This window comes from Syngnathus typhle, linkage group LG10, assembly GCF_033458585.1.
Source record: "Syngnathus typhle isolate RoL2023-S1 ecotype Sweden linkage group LG10, RoL_Styp_1.0, whole genome shotgun sequence".
NCBI classification, from domain to species: Eukaryota; Metazoa; Chordata; class Actinopteri; order Syngnathiformes; family Syngnathidae; genus Syngnathus; species Syngnathus typhle.
The window spans coordinates 6,838,023-6,861,593 of NC_083747.1; the positions used below are offsets into that span (position 1 = coordinate 6,838,023).

The 23,571-nt window shown below is 41.4% G+C and overlaps 2 protein-coding genes across 3 annotated transcripts in view; one reads left to right on the forward strand and one right to left on the reverse strand.

Annotated features, from left to right (window-relative positions):
• triob (trio Rho guanine nucleotide exchange factor b) overlaps positions 1-20,701 on the forward strand; it is a 67,444-nt gene extending 46,743 nt beyond the window's left edge. The window contains exons 35-61 of one of the 2 annotated variants that reach the window (XM_061288388.1): positions 1,025-1,164; positions 1,285-1,384; positions 4,223-4,475; positions 9,043-9,329; positions 9,416-9,586; positions 10,664-10,759; positions 11,153-11,301; positions 11,441-11,507; positions 11,585-11,688; positions 11,778-11,847; positions 12,058-12,147; positions 12,225-12,317; positions 12,410-12,460; positions 12,615-12,692; positions 12,875-13,066; positions 13,181-13,358; positions 13,444-14,303; positions 15,478-15,731; positions 15,815-15,944; positions 16,031-16,058; positions 16,413-16,575; positions 16,913-17,034; positions 17,142-17,220; positions 17,342-17,542; positions 17,630-17,768; positions 17,857-18,043; positions 18,409-20,701. In XM_061288388.1, coding sequence (XP_061144372.1) covers positions 1,025-1,164; positions 1,285-1,384; positions 4,223-4,475; positions 9,043-9,329; positions 9,416-9,586; positions 10,664-10,759; positions 11,153-11,301; positions 11,441-11,507; positions 11,585-11,688; positions 11,778-11,847; positions 12,058-12,147; positions 12,225-12,317; positions 12,410-12,460; positions 12,615-12,692; positions 12,875-13,066; positions 13,181-13,358; positions 13,444-14,303; positions 15,478-15,731; positions 15,815-15,944; positions 16,031-16,058; positions 16,413-16,575; positions 16,913-17,034; positions 17,142-17,220; positions 17,342-17,542; positions 17,630-17,768; positions 17,857-18,043; positions 18,409-18,824 — 4,698 coding nt within the window. In that variant the 3' untranslated portion in view covers positions 18,825-20,701. Of the gene's footprint in view, positions 1-1,024; positions 1,165-1,284; positions 1,385-4,222; positions 4,476-9,042; positions 9,330-9,415; positions 9,587-10,663; positions 10,760-11,152; positions 11,302-11,440; positions 11,508-11,584; positions 11,689-11,777; positions 11,848-12,057; positions 12,148-12,224; positions 12,318-12,409; positions 12,461-12,614; positions 12,693-12,874; positions 13,067-13,180; positions 13,359-13,443; positions 14,304-15,477; positions 15,732-15,814; positions 15,945-16,030; positions 16,059-16,412; positions 16,576-16,912; positions 17,035-17,141; positions 17,221-17,341; positions 17,543-17,629; positions 17,769-17,856; positions 18,044-18,408 lie in introns of those variants that run through there. The other variant, XM_061288389.1, reaches the window with a different exon arrangement.
• On the reverse strand, positions 19,254-23,500 carry LOC133160598 (C-C chemokine receptor type 1-like). The gene is made up of 3 exons (XM_061288390.1): positions 23,164-23,500; positions 22,767-22,837; positions 19,254-22,269 (listed from the first exon to the last, which is right to left on the reverse strand). Exons 2-3 carry the CDS (start codon positions 22,829-22,831, stop codon positions 21,192-21,194), a joined length of 1,143 nt encoding a protein of 380 aa, XP_061144374.1. The 5' UTR covers positions 22,832-22,837; positions 23,164-23,500; the 3' UTR covers positions 19,254-21,191.
• Between the last annotated feature and the right edge of the window lie 71 nt (positions 23,501-23,571).

Sequence of the window (23,571 nt, forward strand, 5' to 3'; positions counted from 1 at the left end):
ATGTCTTCCATATCTTGCATAGCTTATTTTTTTTCAAACTTTAGGCCAGCAGTAGCTAAGTCTTCTTTGAAGTTAGTGTGTGATTTGATTGTGTCCTTGTTTTATTATAGTTGCAAAATTCAGTGTGACATCAGTGACTCAATAGTGAATTTACCCGATGGGATTCTTTATTCAATTGCTTAGACTATGAGTCATGAGAGCAGAATATGTACCTGAAACTTGGTTATTTCATCTGGGACACATTTTGTTTATGATGTATTGAGTCAAAGAAATATATAAACATGTAAAAAGTGTGCCTCAAGCGCCAATCTCCTCGACATAAGTGATTCATATTGTACTGTACCGTATGCCCGCATAAAACATATTTTTGGCCTACTTGCTTTTCCCTACAAAATTCTCATGAGAACATCATGTCCTGAGCAACTTTTTGCTTCTGGTCCACCCCTGCTAAATCACAAACAATTCCTAGCAATGCCACTAGAGGTGGAGAGCTGCTTTCTGTTCCTCTCTGTGTTCTTGCCACTGATATTTCACCATCGCATTTGGTGAGGGAGCAAACAAGAGACAGCTTGCATGCAGTGACAGTAATTTCTACATGCTGTTTTCGTCCACAGTTACATGTTTGAAGTCTACGTATATCTTGTGTTGCGCGTCCAAAACCATTTGCTCTTTTTTAATTCATAACGTCACACAGTATGTAGTAGGTGTCTGTGTATCTACGTGTCTCGTTATGTAATTCATGATGACGATCCAAATCTGCTCCTTATGTAATGTGTCATCATTGCCGCTTCAGTGTTACTGGTGTCAAAGTGAAGGAGGCAGAACAGGATGCGTCATTGACAGAAATTTGACGTTGACAATATACGTATTTGAAGTGTGGGCTTTGGCAGACAAGCTCAATACCTCATTGTACTTTCATACAAAAACTAATTTGTCAAGCCATTTGGTTTCCTCTCATCATGCTTTTTCCAGCTCATTTTTATCTACAAATTGATGTCTTACAATCGTGGATGTCTTGTTCCAGGCGTCAAGCATTGAAAACAAGCAGGACTGGATCAAACACATTCGTGAGGTCATCCAGGAGCGAACGGTCTATCTGCGTGGTGCTCTGAAGGAGCCCATTCACATCCCCAAAGCCACCACCGCCAAACATAAAGGCAGACGGTAAGTAACAGAGCATCGCTTGTTTGTTGTCCTCGTTAAAAGAGCAAGTGTATTCTCTCGTGGCATCCAGTTAACACAGCTCCATCTAAAATGAACACTGTACTCTCTGTCCACCTGCAGAGATGGAGAAGAGCTAGATAGCCAAGGAGATGCTAGCAGCCAACCGGACACCATCTCAATTGCTTCAAGGACATCCCAGAACACATTGGACAGTGATAAGGTAGAGAAACACACACACACACGTACACACACACAAACACACACACACACGTTTGTTGATCGTATGCAAGGGACGAGAAACTGGCAGCCCGTGGGCAGACTCTGAGTGGCCCCTTGATTAATTCCCTGCCTCCATTTTTTTTTAAATTATGATTATTATGTTTATTATTATCCAAGGGTGGAGAGTAGTTTTTAAGGCATCATATTATCAATCATCACTAGATGGCAAACGTGTCTTAGTTGCACACTTACTGGGATTTTTATTCAGCAATTTTCTGCAATCCTCTAATGGTCATTTTTATGCAAGAGAGCCCATTGCACTGGGTTAAAATAGTGGATATTTTATAAATGCATTAAAACACGTATTATAAAAAAATAAAATCATTCAAATTGTGTCCATGTTTAAAATAGCTTTTTTTTCATACATTAAGTGAAAACGTGTGTGGTCTTATGTCGCCCCAGTAGCACAAATGAAAAATTGTGGAAAAATAACTAAAAACACGTCTGTGGGGGTGTGAATGCTCGTTTGTTTATTTGTCGTACGATTGACTGCCATGAGTCTCCTCTGCTAACTTTCACTTTAATTTTGTTTGTGCTTAAAATGTGTGATACAGTTCTGAGTTGCTCAACCGTTTGTGCAGCAAGATTTCCTTATTTTTAAGCATATGAGTAACCATACAAAAGGAAAATTTTATTCCTGACACCCACTCCATTCACTTGCATACAACAACTGCAGCCTGTAAACATGTAATAATCTTTCTTCATCGAGTTTCCTTCGGAAGTATTGCGTGACAATCCATCTGACTGATTTAATGCAGCCTGTGTGTGTGTATGTGTGCGTGCAGTTAAGTTTGTGTAAGAGAAATTCACTGGAAGCAGGGACAGTCGGCACTGGTTATATCTGGTAATAGCACCACAGAAGGCCCATCCTCCTACGCTCAGTATGAGCAAACCTAACAAGCGCATGCGCACGACCACATAATAATATTTCTATACTTTTAAAGTCGCATAGATTGTAAAATGAAGCCCGGCTTATTTGTCCTCATTTTCCCCTGCTGTAAGAAAAAGACAATAAAATAGAAATGAACAGATAAATATTTAAAGACTCATTCCATTTTCCAGTATTTTATAAGACCCCATCATTGTATGAACATATATAAGTGTTCAGTTCAAATGAATGCCTCTATTAAATGTGCACGATACCACTTGCAAATAGATATTCCCGGTCGATTTCCTGGTTTTGAATGCTTCTTTATCTCTCTGGCTCTCTGTGAGGATTCTGTGAAACCTCTCATTCAGGAGGCGGTGACACTGGTGTGTTTGTGTACTATTTTTTTTGTATGCGAAGACTCGTGTTCCTGTGTGCATCCGCTTTAGTGATTGACTTGTCAGCTGCTTCAGCCTCCCACTCGCAGAGGATGCTCGCCTCTATGCCAGACAGGAAAGAACCCTTTTAAGTTCTCGCCGCTTTCACTCTCCCGCTTGGCTTCTAACAGAGAGAGATTGCAGACAACCCCAGAGTTCGTGTGATATTTTTGTTGCTGAACTGCTATTAGTAAGACTTTGGAGAAGGCATTGATGGATTTTATCGATTGAATAGCTCTGTGGTGAAGAATGATTCATGTTTCAATAGAGCTCTATTGACTCTTAAATTGGAAGGCGTTGTTGACTGTGGATCAAGAATCGATTGACATTTTGCTCTATTTTTCCCAGTGGAAATTAAATATATTTTTTCTCTTTGCCGACTTATCGTGTGAGGCTCTCAGGCAGTTTTTAGTTGGTTGCGCAGTCCGAAACTTTGGGGACTTTTCTCACAATGAGGGAGTGGAAAACAATGGAGAAATTGGAGGAAAGGATCGCACATCCGGTTTCTCAACTTCTCAGCTCGCTGGCTTTACCACACTACCAAAGGGTATGTTAAAAATCAAAATGCAATCATTCATTCAGTCATCATGCGTATTTATTGTTTTGTGCATTTATGTAGCGTTATAAGCACATGACACATGAATGTCTTATTATACATGAGATTTTATTGTATGAACTTGCTGACCACAGCAAGGCATACCTACTCCAATGTAAAACAGAAAACACAAAGACGGCAATAAAAATGAATGATGGATTGATTCACAGTATCCAATGGATATCTTGTTCATAGTCTGTTTGATGCATTGTTGTAGAACAGCAATGAATGCATCATACATAGAGTTGTTTAAAATGTACTACTTTAATCACGATAATAAACTCTTAGATTATAACGTATTACCTCTGACAAGGTGAAGCATTATTGTTCATTAAAACAGAATTGTTATTGAACGATGTCAGGTGTATCTAACATTATGACTAAGTGTATTTTCAGATTGACCACGACACAGTATTACAAATATTGTCTCATATTGTGGTGCACGCAATTATTTAACATTTCTCTATTTTATGCCGTACAGCATCCTAAAATCAAAAGGAAACACGAGCTTGCAGCTTAAAAAATGGCAAAAATTTGAATGGTATTTTGTTCAATGATTTTTTTTAATGCAAAATGTTATTAAATATTATTTAAAATTCTTGGACTCATAAAATGCTAGATCTGATTATCAGCAACAGCAATGTTTATAATGCAAAAGTCTATATTCAGTGACATGCTGCAAGTGAATTAAAGGAAATATTTAAAGTGACTCATCATATTTCCTGTTTAAAACCTAGTGCTAATCATGTGCTGACTTATTGTTAGCAGCGATTAAAATGCTGGTTATAAACAAAAGTGTTTTTTCAACTGAAACCAAAACTCTTTACTTTGGCTGCCATACTGTACTCTTCAGAAATGAAAACCTCTTTTCTTTTTCAGCTGTCGGGCGGTTGCGAGCTGACTGTGGTCATCCATGACTTTGTGGGAAGCAATGGAGGCAGCAGCGGCGAGCTGACAGTGAGACGAGGTCAAACGGTCGAGGTCCTGGAGCGACTCCACGATAAGCCAGACTGGTGCCTGGTGCGGACCACGGACCGCTCTCCAGCCCAGGAGGGCATCGTCCCCTGCTCCATGCTATGTATCGCGCACTCCAGGTCATCCATGGAGATGGAAGGGCTCTTCAACCACAAAGGTAGGACAAGGCTGTTATACATCTTGACTCTTGGTATAATGGAAGAGTAATTGTGTTGTGTTGTAAGAAAGTGAAACGGTAAACCAATAACTAGATTGCAATGCAAGGTTGACATTCATTTTAGTTTGCAAGCCACATTCACCCCAAAATATCTCATGCGGGTCGGACGAGTATATTAGTGAACCCCCAGTTCTGGCCCGCGCACCACACGTTTGACACCCCTGCTGCAATATGTCAAGTTCTGCCCATATTAATAAAACAACATTACAAAAGGTGGTACTAACTGTTGGAAATTGAACTATAACATAACAGGGCTTTATTAAGTCGACTATGCCTAAACATTCTTGGATGTCATCTCTCATAAATCTGCACCTTGCTTACAGCGTACCATAAATAGTCACCGATCTAACCATTAAAGCATCTCCAATCTTAAAGTGTGGGTGAGTGTAAGGCAGCTTGTTTCTATGGCAATATGGCTTACAAATATTTTCTTTGCGCTTTCATGTGATGAAATAAATGATATTGGAAGTCACAACTTGGCTTTTGCAGCCCAGGAAGGTGAGAGTGCATATTTTATAGCAATTCCCGTCTTAGTTTTTTTTCTTTTTTAACTGGCAAAAGTTCATGTTTGGAGCCTGCTTGTATGTTTTGTGTGCTCAGTAGGAGTGATGAAAAGGGCTCCTCTCTGCAGGGAATGCTGGAAGAATTAGAGAAGGATGACAAATGGTCTTTCCTACTTCATTATTCCTCTGTATTCGCGGACCACCGAGAAAGCCAATTTGTCCCAAATGACACGAGTGTGACAGGTTTCAGGGGATTAGAGAAGGAAATCTCATCTATTCCTGGAAATAGGGACTAACTGTTGGGAGTCACAGTTGAAAAACAAAGGTTGCTTTGAAGAGCAAAACTGGTCAGCTTCACTCAAAAGTGAATCTCTGATTGTTAAATGCCTTTATGTATCCGAGGTACTCACAATACATCCTTCAAGGTGCTTCAAGCCATCATTCACTGCCAATCCAATTAATCTTTGACGTCTATAACCGTCAATGGTAGTGAATGAGTTACTGGCCGAAATTTTAGCTGCAAGAGTTAAAAGAAAAGTTTGCAGTAGGTAACAATCAAATATGACGCACGCATTTTTTCATAACCGCATCAATATTTGTTTCAAGGCTTGTTGTAGAACTTCTGTGCATCCTCACGGCTCTAAAATATGCACCCGCCCCCTCAAAGTGAGTGGGTGCGCCTGCAAAGGGTAATACGGCAGATGCACAGCATGTATCCAGACGCTCCCTTGGAACGTGTACGGTGGAGGCTTGCCCGCTATCCTTATAGCAACCCACTTGTGAGGGAGGGAGAGAGGGCGGGAAAGAGAAACTGTCATGCTGCAATTTTTCCTTTTCACTCTGGACTTTGTGCTTATTCAGTGCACATGTGCAGGAAAGAAAAGCGTTTATCTGCTTTACATGGTATTGTAGTGGTTTTCTGCAGAGATGTTTAAGGGATTGTTTCAAGAAGGAATTCCTGAGGCTTGATATTTGTTTGACATGGCCCATGGAATCCACTCTTTAGTGTCTCTGCACCCGTTTTGCCCCATGGATAAAGCACAGGAAGGACACTCTCATAACTGCAAGTTCTGGTTGCTGGACTTGGGTAAGGTGTTTTTGTCTACTACATTTGGCACGAGGCTTCTTTTCGCTGCGGTTTCGTGCATATTTTCATGAAGTAAAACATCAATAAAATTCATACAAGAGGAACAATGTTTGCTTCTAAGTTGTCAAGATTTGAGGCATTAAGCAAGATCGGTTTTTAATATGCAGAGCGGACTGGGTCAGAAGATAGTGTCTGATATTGTCGAATACAAGGGGTAGTAGGAAACTGAGAAGAAAGTGCTTTTTGGAGATTATTTGTCCAAAAATGCTATTTTATGCGAATGCTGTGTCCACTCCCTTATCTAGCATGCCAACTCCACACCCTTCCTAAATGTGGCTCTTGGTGGCGAGAGCCTCTTGGCATTGTCCTCATTTCTAGTGAGAGAGAAAGCCAGACTAACCGAGCAGAACTTCCCCACTCTCTGTTCCTCCACCCTAATGTTTATGTTTCTACCACATCTCCGGGAGATGAATAGACCACACTAAAGATGCTGCACTGGTGACACTTCTGGAATCTCAGGCATGTTCCTGCAAATACGTGGCCACTTTTCAGATTACACCCACCATCCCCTCCCCTCCCCTTTTTTTCAAACACAAACATGATCTTGATGAAGCTGGTTGGGGTTAAGTTGTAATCTACTTGCCTAAACCTAATGGTGTTTAAATTTGAGGTGCAAATAATTAAGGTAATTATATTATAATTAAATTATCATTATAATAATGATTTCATTTGAGATTATTCATTTTTAAAGATTCTAAATGGAAAAAGAAATTAGAATCGCACTGCACTAAGTAGAAGGCAGACTTTATTTGAATCAGGACGAAAGTGTGCACCTTCATGGTTGTGCCCTTCTCGCTTTAATGTATGCATTATCCTGTTGAATGGATAACATACAAATAAATAAATAAATGAATAACGGTGATGACAATTTAGAGAAATTATTCGTCCGGGTCAAGCAACTGTTTCAAGGTGTCGTAACATTCAAGACCCTGCACAGGTCAAAGGGCAAAGTTCTAGACTTCTGTGTGTATATGTGTGTCTTTGGGGGTTATTTTCCACTTGGCAGGAATGTGTCAAAGCTGCTAACCTTATGTTTCACCCATTTACGTTGCTCTTGGAATATTCGGGTAGTTCAGTTATTACTTATTAAGCAAATTGAGCATACTTCTTTTCCAAAGTAATAACGTTACACAAGAAGTGTTTTTATCATTCAGGGCTTTTGGAAATAAAACAATAATAATTTGAATTGCTGACAAATGTCTAGCAGGTTTTAGTTAATGTTTTGATACACGGCGTTTGCAAGTCAATAGTTCAGGTACGTTTGATCACCTTTCATGTAAAAATGTGCACGTATGAATTATTTATACTTGCGATTCGTCTTAATATAGCCTTCAATAGTTGATTATGCTCATGATGACTAAAACTGAAAACAGCTTTGTAGAAAAGGTGCTATGGAAAATTAACCCAGTCATCCAGTTTGTACACCACTTGTGCTAAATCATGTGCTCATCATCCAATAAATACTTAAATCTAGGGATTTACAGTATATATATCATATACTGACTAATTCAAAACCAAAGTTGCAGAATTAGTGTAATATAATGACTAGCATAGCAACACAATGGTCTCAGTCCAAATAAGGATTAATAAAGATTTAGTTTGAATTCTCATAGTTCTGAAATTGATGCTATTCTTCTGTTAATATCCTCATGCACGTGTTGAGAAAACACATGCTTCATACCGACAGGAAAAAGAATTCTGCTTCGAGGCAGAACGGCTGCAACGTTCGCATCTAGCTGCATTTATCACAGGCGTAGGCTTATAAATGCTCAACTATGAAAGGCCATGTTAAAGTCTGGTCCAATTAAGAAAGGCAGTATTTCCCCTCCCGCCCTCTTTAATGAGACTTACAACCTGTATCACATGGCTAAATCCTTGACACATGCGTTTAGTTCAACATGAATAAGTCTTCCTTTAAAGTGTTGAGCTCCTGCAAAGCATCCAAATGGTTAAATACCCACTGGCTATTCAAGATGTTCAACAACTTGAAATGGCACATGACGTCAACCGTCTAAACATTGAAGTAGGCGTCGTCTCTGAGTCAGCGGCAGCCCCCATAAACACTTTACTTTTGCAACTTCTCTTGAGATCTCTTGCCAAGAGAAAAAGCCTGTATGTGATTAAGTTCTGGTTCGGCTTAGAAATCAGGATAATGTTGATCCACTCCTCCATCCATTTCTCAAACCACTTTATCATACTCTCGGGGGTCGCGGACATGCTGGAGCCTATCCCAGCTGACTGGGCAGTAGGCGGGGTACACCCCGAATTGGTCGCCTGCCAATGGCACGCATAGACAAAACACCAATCACACACACTTACGATTTTGCCACTGCATGTTTTTGGAATGTAGAAGGAAGCCTGAGCCCTCGTAATATATTTTTGTGAATATTAAGAGATGCTTATTCCATGAACATTTTGATTTTATTTGGGTGTAGAACGCACTTGTGGTTTTGCAAATGAAGAGACTGAAGAAAGGAGTAGGAGTAACTAGTATGGAGAAACATAAGGAAATCGCTGAGGGTGACATTTTCTTTGGAGTTATTTTCAAACAGTAACAATGAAAAACCCACAATCATCACGAGAACGTTGTCCCTGAAGCATTGTGGCTCATCTATAAAAATTCTAGCAAAATCCAGTCTCATCATGTTATTTCAACGATTGTGTTGTTGTCGTTTTCTTTTTCTTGAATAAAAGGGTACCAGATGTTTTGGTACCAAAATTGAGTCAAAGGAATTCCTGTCCTAACTTAATTTCTTCCTCAGGATTTTTCCAGCATTTAGAGCATTGTTTTGCATAAAGAGATTATCTTAATTTGTAATGTAGAATTTGCCATATAACATCTTTTTTTTTTCTTTAGATACCTTGTCCGTCTCCAGTAACGACACCCTGCAGCCAGGCTCCAGCCTAACCTTGGGGCCCCACAGTTCGCCGGGCCCCAAGCGTCCTGGGAACACATTAAGGAAGTGGCTGACCAGCCCCGTAAGGCGACTCAGCTCTGGCAAGGCAGATGGTCACGTCAAAAAGCTGGCCCACAAGCACAAAAAGAACCGGGACGGCCCCCGGAAGAACTTGGATGTAATGCAAGGCCCTCAAAAGGACTCTGACGACAGTGCCGCCACGCCACAAGATGAAACACTGGAGGAGGTAAGAGACGAAACGGAAGACATTTCAGTTTTTAAACTACTGTTTCTGACCCATCTGGTGCTGATGAGTTATTTTCCTGTCACCAGCGCATGCGTAACGAAGGACTGAGCAGCGGAACGCTCTCCAAGTCTTCTTCATCGGGCATGCAGAGCTGCGGAGAGGAGGAGGGTGAGGAGGGGGCTGACGCCGTCCCTCTGCCTCCCCCGATGGCCATTCAGCAACACAGTCTGCTACAGCCTGACACCCAGGATGACAAGGTGGGAAGGAAATTACGCTGCATAAATTTGGTTTGGGTTGTTGCCATTACAGTGCAAGTACAGTGTTGCAAAGTACGCACATAACTCTTCCTCAAAAAGGTTTCTCATTAAATATACTGTACATGTCCCAAGATAATGCAAAAGCAGTGCTTTTGTCTAAATAAAGATCTTCAATTTCATGTCAACATAGTTACTGGGCACCAAGATTAGTAAAATGAAGTATGTACATTCAATGTCAAGTAAGCGATACCTTTACTAGGCTTGTGTTTAAAAAAAAAAAACTGAATTCAGCCTTGAATTCAGACCATTTTATTTTTTTCTCCATAAAAACTTTTCTATCTACCTACTGTCAAATGTAAACCTTCGACTTAGCACTAATAATCTTTCCTTTCTTTCCCTCTTATTTGCTTGATGGCTGCATGTTTTGTCTGTCAGCATTATGTTGATTTCTGTTCTGCCTCTCTTCTATCCCAGTTTCCCTCTCTCTCCATGTAAACGTCACTTTCACTGCCACACCTTTTGTTGATGTAAATTACCTTCTTGACTTCTCCTTTTACAATTGCCACCAAGTATGTGTGAATCCCATGGAGGATTGTTACTCGTATTCGGTTGCAAAAATGAATACTCCATTCTTCATGCAGTCGAGAGGTTAAAAACTTTTGTCTGCCCTAAAATGGACCTGTCAATCTGATGGAGTATCAAGCAACACTTATTTCTCAATAATTTGACCCATGAAGTGTTAATGCAACCGTTTTGAACCAAAAGCATGCCCCTTGACCTTGCCCCTAAACCATCTTTCCCCATAACCAGCCTGTGACTGGCTCCAACTTGGCCCCGATTTAACCTTTTTATTAGGAACTGCACACCCGCCAAGTCCTTTTTTGAACAATGTGGACATTCGGGGGGGGCCAAACTCTCAACTGGGTGAGCCTGATCAAAACACAGACAGCAGTCACCATAGTGTTTTAGCATAAAATGTTTTCCCGCTAGAGTAAAGTTTTCCATATCTGTAATATCGCAATGAAATAATATTTTTAAAAAAGATAACATCTATTTGTTTCTGTCTTTTCTGGCCAGTCTGCATCACGCCTGTCTGCTCGGCCAAGCAGCTCAGAGACCCCGAGTGCTGCTGAACTGGTCAGTGCCATTGAGGAACTGGTCAAAAGCAAGATGGTGAGGGAGAAATCTAACAAAGACATGCACACATTTGCACACAGAGGAGTTCACGTTGTTGCAAACACACTTTGCTTGGGTGTTGTTATCAGAGGCACGGTGTCCGACTCGACATCTCGCAGCATTGTGACTCACTGATGCCAACTGTCTTCTTTTCCAACAAAAGGGCATTGCTTTGACTATTTTCCCCAAGCATGCATTTTCCATTTTATATATTACACAACTCTAACTTGTGAGAGAACATTCACTGAATGACAAAGCACTGAATGTTCCCGTTTTTTTCAAATCTTTTTAATTAATGAAGTGATTGTGGTGATTCAGTATAGTTAGCAAATTTTCCTTTTTGATCACGAATAATTGTTAAACCACTTGACACATCCTTGCACTCTTCAGTCACTAGAAGATCGTCCCAGTTCTCTCTCAGTGGAGCAAGGTGACAGCAGCTCCCCCTCCCTCAACCCCTCTGACAACTCCATCTTGTCATCCTCTTCACCCATGGAGGAGGTGGACGAGCGCAAGTCCGGCTTCCTCAAGCGAAGACAGTGAGTGACAAGCCTGGACCTTCTTTTCTTGATTGAGGACTTGGTTTGAGTTGTTAAACTGCTCTGCAATTTTCTGCTTGTATGGAATATTCCTTCAGTGCATTTTATTTGTATTGAGTAATGAATATTTTTTTCGCAGTTATGTCTTGCTGGAGTTGGTGGAGACTGAACGAGACTATGTCAGAGACTTAGGATCAGTTGTGGAGGTAATAAGAAGTTAAATAGGAACTATAATTAGCAATTTTTTTGTATACACTGCAATGTTGCTGGCTCTTCCCCTTAGGGTTACATGAGCAGAATGAAGGAGGAAGGTGTACCAGATGACATGAGAGGAAAAGACAAGATGGTCTTTGGAAACATCCATCAGATCTACGATTGGCACAAAGAGTATACTCACAGCCTTTATTCTTTACATTCATCAAAGCGTTTCTCAAAGGTTGTTAAAATAATGTGCTTCTGTGCTGGTGTGGTCGCAGCTTTTTCTTGGGAGAGATTGAAAAATGTTTGGAGGATCCCGACAGACTTGCTTCTTTGTTTGTCAAACAGGTATACTGTTCATATCTGCTCTTGATTTTCTTAATACAGTACTGTATACAGACATTTAAAACAGAAAATATTAAGACAACAAAAGAAAGAAAAATGGGGTTTTTTCCAATAAATATAGTGTCTTGTAATGTATTGAACTGCACCTGTATTTTGTAATTTAATTTATACCTGATCTATATTCCTCAATTTTTTCTTTTCTTCCCATCACAGGAGCGCAGGTTTCACATGTACATTGTGTACTGCCAAAACAAGCCCAAATCAGAGCACATTGTGTCAGAGTACATTGACACTTACTTTGAAGTAAGAGTTTTTACTTTGGTTGTATTTGTTATTACATGCATGATATGTGTGCTGACTTTTTTACTGTCTTTAATCAGGAACTCAAGCAACGATTAGGCCACAGGTTGCAGATCACCGATTTGCTGATCAAACCTGTCCAGCGAATAATGAAATACCAGTTATTGCTTAAGGTAAAAAAAAAAGAAATAGTTCATTAAGGTAGCACGTATCACTCATTCTTTCACCACTTGTGAATTATCTGTTCATGTTTATCATTTATTAGGATCTTCTCAAAGTTTCTAAGAAGGCAGGAGTGGATTCATCAGAGCTGGAGGTGAAAATATTGACTCAGTTGCACCTTAAATACGATCGTGCTGAAACTAACCATTTAAAACGCACATGACAGAAGCAACAATAATTTCCAATAGATTGATTGAAGAGTGCTTGTATACAGCCACTTAAAGTTTGCATTTTCTGTTTTGTTTTAGAAAGCTGTCGAGGTGATGTGCATTGTGCCTAAGCGCTGCAACGACATGATGAATGTTGGCCGCCTTCAAGGCTTCGATGTAAGACTGCTTTCATAATGGTTTGCATGTCTGAAACGTATATTTTGTGTAATGCATGTATGTAAATGAGCAGAATAGCAGAAATCAGGTTTGCAATTTCAGTAATGATCGCTAGGTGGCAGTGTCTACTAAAACGTTCTGCTTTTGGCTGGATTTCTTAGTCCTTTCCTTCTGACTTTTAGGGTAAAATTGTAGCACAGGGCAAATTGCTCCTGCAAGACACTTTCTTGGTATCAGACCAGGATGGGGGACTTTTGTCAAGAATGAAGGAAAGGAGAGTTTTCCTTTTTGAGCAGATTGTTATATTCAGTGAACCACTGGACAAGAAAAAGGGCTTCTCTACTCCAGGCTACCTCTTCAAGAACAGCATCAAGGTTCATATATGGCAACAAAACCTATATGTATATACAATGCGTAGAGTCCAGATGCAAAACTAAAATCATTTGTCATTTTGTCCATTACCTCAAATCCTGATGCACCATTCACAGGTGAGTTGGCTGGGTCTGGAAGAAATTGCAGAAGACCCCTGCAAATTCACATTAACGTCCAGATCATCTAGTGGCAATCCGGAGAGGTATACCCTCCATTCAACAAGCCCTGGAGTTTGTAAAATTTGGCTCCACCAGGTCAGCCAGATTCTGGAAAACCAGCGCAATTTCCTGAATGGTGAGAGAATGATAATGATAATTCCTTTCGTTACAGCTGAAGCTATGGAAGCATTGCAATACTGACTCTTTTTTCCTTTCCACAGCTCTGACGTCCCCCATAGAGTACCAGAGGAACCACGTGGGTGGCAGTGGTCCACCCAATAATAGTAGCAGTACAGGAGGTCTTCCTGGAGGCAGCACCTCCACCAGTACCTCCAGTCTAGGTGGTGGCGGCGGTGGCTCCGGAGGATCTGGAGGCAACTCCTCTGCTCTTTGCGGCCCTCGCTCCAGACCCTCAAGAATTCCCCAGCCTTCCTCACGGCTCCCCCAGCCCGTCCACCACCACCACCACCCAGGCCCCGAAGGGCCTGACAGATCAGCAGGTATGTGGTCACCCTGCCAGCCCCAATCCAACCCCTCTAGCCTATATTCAGACACAACCTCAAACGGCAAGATGGTAAATTCTGAGGTCCATAAGATGGAGCTGCTGGATTGTGGCGATGGAGGTATCTCTAACAACGGTAGCAGACCGTCAGGCAGCTTGGAAAGAGTTGTCAGGCATTGTTCGGAAGGCTGTGAAGAAACCCAGAAACCTCAACCGGTTGCTATCCCACAAATGGCTGTTGCTCCTCTGCATTTGGCCCTCAAGAATCCCCGAGTCAGGACAGTCTCACCTCTGGTCTCACCTCAGTCTCCTGGGGGGGTCAAGGAAGCTTTTGGCCCCACCAGCCAGTCTCACAAAAGCAACACTTCGTGGGCCACGGTCCCGTCGGTGCCTCCTTCTCCCACTAGCCGGCCAAGTTCCTGCATCAGTGACGGTACTGGTGGAGGGGAATCATTCAGCAGAGGAAGCCACGGGATTCCCACTCACCGTCGCCACTCCACCCACAGTAAGGATTTAGATCGTATGAGCATGTGCTCCTCCACCAGCGAGCAGTCCATACACTCCACCCAAAGCAACGGGGTAAGAGGCCAAGTCGAGGTCACGGCTTCACAGAAGCTTCTCAACTTCACTAACCCCCGCCTTCACTGAATGGCTGCAGTCAGTCAGCACGCCGCTGCATCTGAGAACAGCTTGCAACGACTACTACACTGGGAATTAATGGCAATCCGAGTACACTAACTTCACAGAGAATGTGTGTGAGACAAACATGTTCTTGTACTAACAGGGAAAATCTAAGTCATAGCGAAGCTGTTTCTGCTTGATTTCCTCTTGTGGGCTTCGATGTTTGCCAACATTTTAAACATATTCTGGTCTCTCTCGTGAAAAACCTCCGAGGATGAATCTTGTGGGAGGAAAAGTTTGTAAACATAAGGGGCTTCCTGTTGGCAAAATGTGAGTAACTAATGCTATGTTTGCACTATGTTCCCGGCGGTCGCAGCAAACCATTTTTCCCCAAAACGTAGTGCGGTGTGGGATTTTTCGCAATTTTCTTCTCAGTATTCAACTCCTTCAAACTTTTCTCACGTTCTGTCATGATGGCCCATGAGGAGATGGGATGAGTCCTTGAATCTTAAAGGCAGGTGCTCCACGTTTTGGCATGTGGGTTAGGGTTAGATACCCATAGATACCCGTATTTTTTACCTGGTTCCTTACGTTCTGTCAAGGCTTCCTACAAATGAATCAAATTAGTTGGTTGGCTGGTCCACGATGTCTCACGACCTTCTCGTTTGCTGAAACGAGGCTGCTATGGCCATCAGGAACATAGTGTAAACATACATGATGATATTGAAAAATAATGACACCCTTTAGACACACGCTCATCATTACTTCCTTTCCTCTACTGGCTCAATCTGAAACTTGTCTTTTCTGACTGATTTAGATGTCTCTCATCAGAAAACATAATTTGTCCTCAATAACTGCTATTTATTACAAATTGTGAGATGAGAATCATTACGTCTGCTTCACATGATCTCAAAACTTGTCACTATTAACTAAATTAAACACTTCCATGTCTCTGCAATGTTCAAATCAATTTAACTTGCTTCCATTTATGCATGTGCCTAGTCAAGTTCAAACACGGTTGTCAATCAAATCATGATGTTTGATTGATGGAAAGCTAATACTATTACTCGCTTTATTACTTTGCTTGCAGATTCATGCTTTAAACTCTTTTTCTCTCCTTGTCGTCTGGTAGAGTGAAAGCAGTAGCAGCAGCAGCAGTGTGTCCACCATGTTGGTGACCCAAGACTATGTAGCAGTGAAGGAGGATGAGATCAGCGTAGCACAGGGTGAAGTCGTCCAAATACTGGCCAGTAACCAGCAAAACATGTTCCTGGTGTATCGAGCTGCCAATGAGCATTGCCCTGCGGCTGAGGGATGGATTCCTGGCTTTGTATTAGGACACACTTCATCCTCTACTACACCCGATTTCCCAGAGGGGACCATCAAGTAAGACAACAAAAACATTTCTGCTAAGCTGTTGTATCGTGCAAATGTCGGAAAGTTGATGTGATGTCTCTTCTTTGGTTTAGAAAATCCCTATCATGGCATACCGCGCTTCGTATCCGCCGCAAGTCCGAGAAAAGAGACAAGGACGGTAGGAAATTGGAGAATGGCTACCGCAAATCTCAGGACAACCTGGTTAACAAAGTCTCTGGCAAGGTGGACAGTGCAAATGATCAGAACGGTTCTCTTTCTCGTTTGTACTGCAAACTTACATAATGTATGAATTTATATTTTCATTGCAGCTTCTGAATCCCAACTTCATCAGTGATGGTGAGTGCACTACTGAATGAATGTTTGTGGAAGATATATCAACACCGTTACCTGTAGCTCACCTTAAGTGTTCTAGAAAAAGTGGTGAATGGATTTCAACAATCCTGTCATACCCGTACAAAAACGTGTTAACCAAACAATAACATTATGTGGTAGTCTGCGTGAAGCTGACTCGTTGCTTCATAGCGGTGATCTTATACTGTTCTAGTTAATCTTCAAGTTGTATGGTTCCAGTGTTAGATAAAAAAAAAAATACAAATTAATTAGCCAGACTTGTCTTTCTATTCTTTTTTTAATGCTCCCCTTTGAAATGTACAACTTGTCCTTATCTTCCATTTTCATTCTGCCACGCAGCTCCTCCAGAGTTCCTCATCCCGCTTAGCGATGTAACATGTGAGAGTGGCGACAATGTCACTCTCAGGTGCAAAACGAGTGGGCGCCCCCGTGCCGCTGTCACCTGGCGAGGTCCCGACAATAACACTCTTAGCAACAACGGACAATACAGCATCATCTACAGGTAGCGGAATAGAATTATTAAAGACATTAGGGTAGAAAAGTTTAGATTCATCAAATCATTGATTGACAGATTGTCCTTAGATATTTTCATAGATATTGAATTTATTACATTTAAACTACATAATATTGGATCTAAGATGTTTTGAGTAGCAGGGCCCCAAAGTCATTTGTATGTTAGAATATTTTTTACACCTTACCATTTCTTTAGAACCATTCTTGTTGCTTTTAATTTGAATTTAGGACAGTGTGTATGTTTAAAAATGTATTGAATTGCATTTGTGTATGACCACATAGTTTTAGCAAATTAGCTAAAAAGATATATTCTTTTTTTTCTGCAGTGAGACAGGAGAGGCGACCCTGTGTATCCTCGGGGCGACTATGGAGGACAACGGCAGATACACCTGTGTTGCCATGAATGTAGCAGGTTCTGTAACCACCTCCGCCAGCCTCAGAGTCTCAGGTGAGAGTTCTGCCATGGATGTGATTTCTTCCAACTATCTAATCGCGCTGATTTTGAAGTCCAGTTTGCTTTGAAATTAAAGTTCGAGGACACTGTATTTTCTGCAGGAAGCCCAGATGATAGCAACAATGCGATTTGGAAACGAGGTTTTGAATACCACTACACTGATATTTCTGAACTTGGAAGGTAGGAAAGCATGGTTTGATTCTAGTTCATAATTTCGCATGGCAATTGTGTGTTGAACCTAACAACAACAAAATACAACACAGGCTAAGAATTTCATCTGAGCCCCATCTGTGCTCCACAGAGGCCGCTTCTCGGTGACCAAGCGGTGCGACCAGAGAGGCAGCAAATGGACCGTTGCAGCGAAACATGTCAACAAGAAGCTGCTGCGACGGGAACAGGTGCTGCAGGAGGTCAAACTCCTCCAGACTGTTGATCATCCCAACCTGGTCCGCTTCCTGGACACGTATGAGACGGCCAACAGCTATGTTCTTATTTTAGAGATGTAAGTATGGCGTTTAAAGCAGAAAGGCCAATATTACCTGCTTTCGAGCAACATGACCAAAGTTGTGTTCCTGGCTGCTGTGTTCAGGGCAGACCAAGGGCGCTTCCTGGACTACATTGTGAGCTGGGGAAACCTGACGGAGGAGAAAGTAGCCCTGTACCTCAGAGATATTCTTGAAGCTCTCCAGTACCTGCACGGCTGGAGGATAGCACACCTTGACCTCAAAGTATACAAATCTGAATTTATTCCACCTGTGCAAACTGTGTGGAGTACGTAAGCCGTCCTAACTGTACCATCTGTCGATGTTTCTGCAGCCTGAGAACATTGTGGTAGAACAGATGTCTTCCCAGCCTGTGGTGAAGCTCACTGACTTTGGTGATGCCATTCAGCTTAACCCTCCTTCCACCTACATACATCCTCTTCTGGGGAGCCCAGAGTTCTCTGCCCCTGAGCTGGTTTTGGGTCAGCCCGCCTCCCTGATGTCTGACATGTGGAGCTTGGGTCTGTTAACTATTAAGATACATGATAAGCAGCTCAAAGTGTAGTTTCATAACCTTTTGATGACTCACATTGAAAAAACTCACTCACCACATTGTTTAAACCCACCCACACACTCGAAAGACATTCAATACAAAAGCTATGTTAATATATATTTTTTTACAAATGTACGTATACTGATCCATAGATGAATAGATTTAAAAATATCATGAATAAGTCGGTGACCAGGAAAAAAAATACTGCCAATAAAATGGGGTTTTGCCACCTTTGCCAATAGTTAAATCTACTAATGCTGAACCACACAAAAGTGCGTAAAAAAAGAAGTTGTTTCATTATTGCTTATCTTATCATGGGGATGTGTCTCGCAGGTGTGTTGACCTACGTCGTGCTCAGCGGCGCATCGCCTTTCCTGGACGAGAGTCTGGAGGAGACGTGTCTGAACATCTGCCGCCTGGACTTCAGCTTCCCTGACGACTACTTTGAAGGCGTGAGCGCAGCCGCCCGCGACTTTGTGTGCCTGCTGCTGCAGGGGGTGCCCGAGCAGCGGCCTTCAGCGAGCTCCTGCCTGCGGGATCCGTGGCTCCGCCTACCCGGCGTAGCGGACAGGGATGTTGGCTACGCTGCCTCAAATCGCATGCAGCTTCCGCCGTGCCAAAATACCGCTTCGCATCTGGACACGTCCCGGCTCATATCTTTCATTGACAGACGGAAACACCTGAATGATGCCCGGCCCATCGGGTCATTGAAGGCGTTTCTTCACAATCGCTTGCTTAATCAAGTGTAACAGGAAGTACCCGGGGCGAAAGCTTTTCCCTGCCGGCTGGTTTGCTTTTCTTAACCAATCTCTGATGGAATGGTTGGCGTGCAGACTTGTGTATTCTCATGCTCATCTCTTCCACACTAAGGTTCCCTCACTGATCCACAAGTGTCCTGCTGCTGCTGACTGACTGAATGACCTCTGCTGATAAACCCTTTGACTCCGCCCCTTCCCTCCTAACCTTGGCATACTGTGTTTATGCCTGCACATAAACTGTTGGAATCCCTGCGAGACTTCCAAACCTGACTTAGCGGACACAAAGGCAAGTTTATCTTTTCTTGCGAGTCGTATAATTATAAAAGGATATAGAATACTGTGTGTGTCCGGCTGCTTTTAGTTGACCACAGGAGAAGCCTTTTTCTTTGTAAAAAGAGATTACTTTTTGTAAGCGAAACCGTGTACAGTTAGGGAACAAACATGCGAGTAAGCTTTGAGGAATACAACAGCAGTAAGTAAGTCAAAGAATAAAAACAAACATGTACAAACCGAGTGGCGTTCATCAGTGAGGTCCGCTTGTTGTCATGGCAACGTGAAGATCAGACCAAGTATTCCGCTGTGGTCACTTTGAGTGCAATAGTGCGTGTTGTCCTCGTACTTGCCTTCAGCATCAAAGCTGGAGTTGTTTCAGCTAATGACTAAAACGTTCAAGGCAAAGCTTCTTTGCCTTATTTGTAAATAAATTACTCTCGCTTTTTCATTTGTCATTTATGAACAATCTTGCCACTGAACAAAGTTTTATTTCATTGACGGCATATTCGTGATGCGGAGATGATGCACTAATTTAGAAATGCACTCAGTTTATGTCGGTCTCCACGTGCAATGTTGCAGCTTGAACAACTATTTATGAAGAATTGTTTTGTAGCTGTAGTCTTTCAAGGAAATAAAGGCATGTACGTAACTGGTACTGCAATAGACGTCTGTATTGTGTTAACTCTTTTTGTATTAAGTTCAGTACTAATATCTGCAACAGCCCAGCTGAATGAGAGCTTTGGCAAAAATGTAAAATGTGTATGTATTCAAAAGTCAGGCACTTATGCTTTTCCTTTGTCATTGCTTGTTTCCATAATAATACCAAAGTTTTCTATTTGTTTTCCTGTATTATTCTAATTTTCCGTGTTAACTTATAGAGAGCACAGTGAACCCAGATATTTAAGAGTTTACATTCATAACATTTTATTTATTACTATTATTTCATGAGAATGTTTGGTGATTTCATTGCTGCGTTAAGGCGGGACTTGACTTTGCTTGCTTTATGTTTGTATCCTTAAGCAATATAGCATGAGCTTAGCATGGGGTGCCTAATCCACTTAGGAGACATTTCCTTTTCTTTCATGTCCTCCTGTTTAGTAAGTAGTCCAGAGTGGCGGTTAAGATGTGGTGCATCAAATGAAAAAAAATTCATTGGATGAGTTAGGTCAACTAATCTGAAGAAACATACTGAGTTCTACAATGTTTATAGATGCCCTTTTTATTTCTTTGTGTGTGTCTGGGTTCCCTAAAAAAATATTCATCTAATTATGTAAAAGCCTCTATTAAGCAAAATATGTTAATTAATTGCCTTTGTGACCCCCTCATCCCACTCTTGCTTGTGATGTAAAGATGTACAGAGAGGGGCAGAAGGCATTTTGCCTCCAGCCAGGATGTAAACCTCAAAGAGTGACTGTTTCATATTTGAAATACGCAACACTGACTGCGGCAATGTCAAATTGAATGTTGTATGATGACTTCATTTTTACTTTTGCATGTATATTCCTATGTACAGAAAACTGTGTTTACATGTTACATGTAAGTGTAAATATTTTAGTTTGTGGTGTTATTTTTGCCATTAAACGTTCAAAGAGCAACAGCTGTTTCTTTTGATAAATCCTCCAATGCTATTTTGTAATGTTATATTTTTTATTTTGCAGGTAAGAGAGAGTTGCGTATTTTATCTTCAACAGTACAATGTATGCAAAACACTATGAGTACACTAACAGCATTCTTTTTTTGTTTTGCATGCTGTGGTTTCCTTTGTTTGCGTAAACCCGTAGATGGAGCTGAAATTGTGTTGATACGGCTTAGCGCACAACTCATGTAAGTATGAAGGTGTCACTGTACTGATTTCCTGCCGCGGTTGAGAATTGCACAAATGTTACCCTTCAGCTCCACCAAGCAATTTAGAAAAAAGATACAATGACATTACAAAGTTGCCTTCTACAAGATTTGCTCACTAGATAATACAAGCACATCACTTGTATCATCTAAATCCATCACAAGAGCTCTCTCAATGTTTTTAATGTGTGTTCAGATAAAAGAAGATAATGAAATGATCCAAAACTGAATGATGACCTCACTTCACACAGCAGTGCTCCTCTCACCCAAGCTGGTGGTTCGGGAGATATCGGACCTGATGCTCTGTTGCTGTGGTATGAAGACCTTAACAAGCTGGCACAAACCACATGGAAGTCTGTGGATCAACCTGAGCAGGTGCCTCCTGAACTTCCGCCCCACAAAAACATACAGCACAGGGTTGAGGCAGCTGTGAAAGTAGGCGACGACCTCTGTGATTTGTATGGCCAATCGGATGACTTGGCTGCTTTTGCACTCCGTGTAGACTTGCAAGAGTTCCAGCACTTTGAACAACACCACTATGTTGTAGGGCCCCCAGCATATGAAAAAAACAGCCACCACAATGACCACCAACTGGATGGTCTGCCTTTTAGACGACTGGCAGGAAAGCAGCCGCCTGATGATTTGCAAGTAGCAAAAGGACATGATGACCATGGGAATAAGTAATCCTAAAATGTTCATTTTCATGAGACCAAAAACACGCCAGTAACTATCGGAGTTGTCCGAAGTGAATGGTTCATACACAGCGTAGCAGAACGTGGCGTTTATGTGGTCAGGCTGCTGTTTTAGGTAGAGGAGCTCAGGAAAAGAGGCCAAAAATCCAGCTACCCATGTGACGCCTGCTGCAATTATCCCAAAGAAGCACGTGCGTGCCCTCATGGCGTAAACAGCATGGACGATCGCTAAATACCTGTCGATGCTCATTACCACGATAAAAAAAATGCCTGAATATAAAACTATGTGGTAAACACCCAGGACCACTTTGCACATAGTGTCCCCAAATATCCACTGGTCATGAACTTGGTAGGCCAGGAATGGTAGGGAACCGACCAACAGGAGGTCAGCGATGGCCAAGTTCAGGAGGCAGACGTCCGTCATGTTGCGAAGTCGCACCTCGCAGACAAGGACCCAGACAACCAAAGAGTTGCCAACAAAGCCCAGGATGAAGAATATACAGTAGATAGCTGGAAGAAAAGAAGCTCCATGCTTCTCGTACACACACATCCCAAAGCCGTCATCTGGAAAAAGGCTGTAGTCTATGTCATCGAATGTCGTGCTTTCAGCAACGGCTGTTGAAATAGGCCTAAAGGAAGCAAAATGATGAACATTAACATCTTAAGATGTTTACCTCTCAATTGGATTTGATTTACAGTACAGTCTGGCACAGATGGGTAACTAGGATCATTGCTTTTATCCTACAGACTGCCCATCGTTTTAAAACTGATAATTGTGCATTTGACTTCTCAAACAATACATGTCGATAGTTTCACTTTTAAAACGTGTGGTTTATTAAGTATTACTCATCCTCACAGTAAAAGACCAAGATGGTGTCACCATTTCTATTTGGATTTTTGTTGTTGTTGTTTTAGTTTTAATGCACTTATTTTTGTATAAGTCTTGTTTTCATGTGGTTTGTATCCAGTTTTTCCCCATTCGTTTTTTTCTTTGTTTTTTGCACGTTTCCCCCAAAGTTGCACACACAACATTTTTACAAAATATCAATATATTTCAAGATTCTGTAACAATGAAGTGTTGATTATCAGACTTATCAAGAGTGTTGTCAGAGCAATGTATTCGTACCTTGTTAATTCCACTGGAAAGACGCTCTCATTCAACCCACCGAGAACCGAAGCACTTTTGGCCATGGTTGTCTGTAAAATATAAGTGTGTTATTATAATAGTATATGCCTTATTAAAATTGCAATTTTCAATATTAAATATTTAAATGAAAAAAATATTACATTTAGACATACTACTTGAGATTAAATCATAATATTTAATACAGTGACATAATAGTATTAAATATTGTAACGTAATATATTCTGTTTAGAAATAGGTGGACAGGATAAATAAAACGAGACTTAACATTTGTAAAAATTGATTGTGTGCATTTCAGTGGAAAACACACATTAACACACTATGACATTGTGAACTCACTATGTTATTCTGTTGATACAGAAAAAAAGGAGAACCTTACCTTTGAGAGATTTCAAGATATGATGTCGGTAGTAATCCTAGATTGATCCCATTGGTTATTAAATGTTCACCTCCAAACAGCAAAAAAATTACAATTGCCAGCTGTTTGTATTGTTCTTAAGAGACGGGGAGGCTATATTTTTTGTTGCAAAGCTTCCTGAGGACGCTTTCAAATATATAGAACCACAAGTCGGTTGAGAGGTTTAAAAAAAGAAAAAACAATGTCATGCAGAAAATGCACGCTGCTCAAGACTCAAGCAGTGTCGCACATTGCTTTGTGTGTTGTGGTGGCTCTTCCTTGACAACAATGTTCCAGATGACGCATTTCTGCTCCGGCTTGAAGTCAAATGTTTTTCGCTTTTGGATGAAGTGTTAACCCTTCACTCCCTTAAATGTGATGACGTATTTC

Excerpts from the sequence above, each read along its gene's own strand:
- LOC133160598 (XM_061288390.1), bottom strand. The coding sequence starts at position 22,831 with ATGGCCAAAAGTGCTTCGGTTCTCGGTGGGTTGAATGAGAGCGTCTTT. Across the intron at positions 22,270-22,766 it reads TTTCCAGTGGAATTAACAAG|GCCTATTTCAACAGCCGTTG; the intron begins GTACGAATACAT and ends TGCTTCCTTTAG.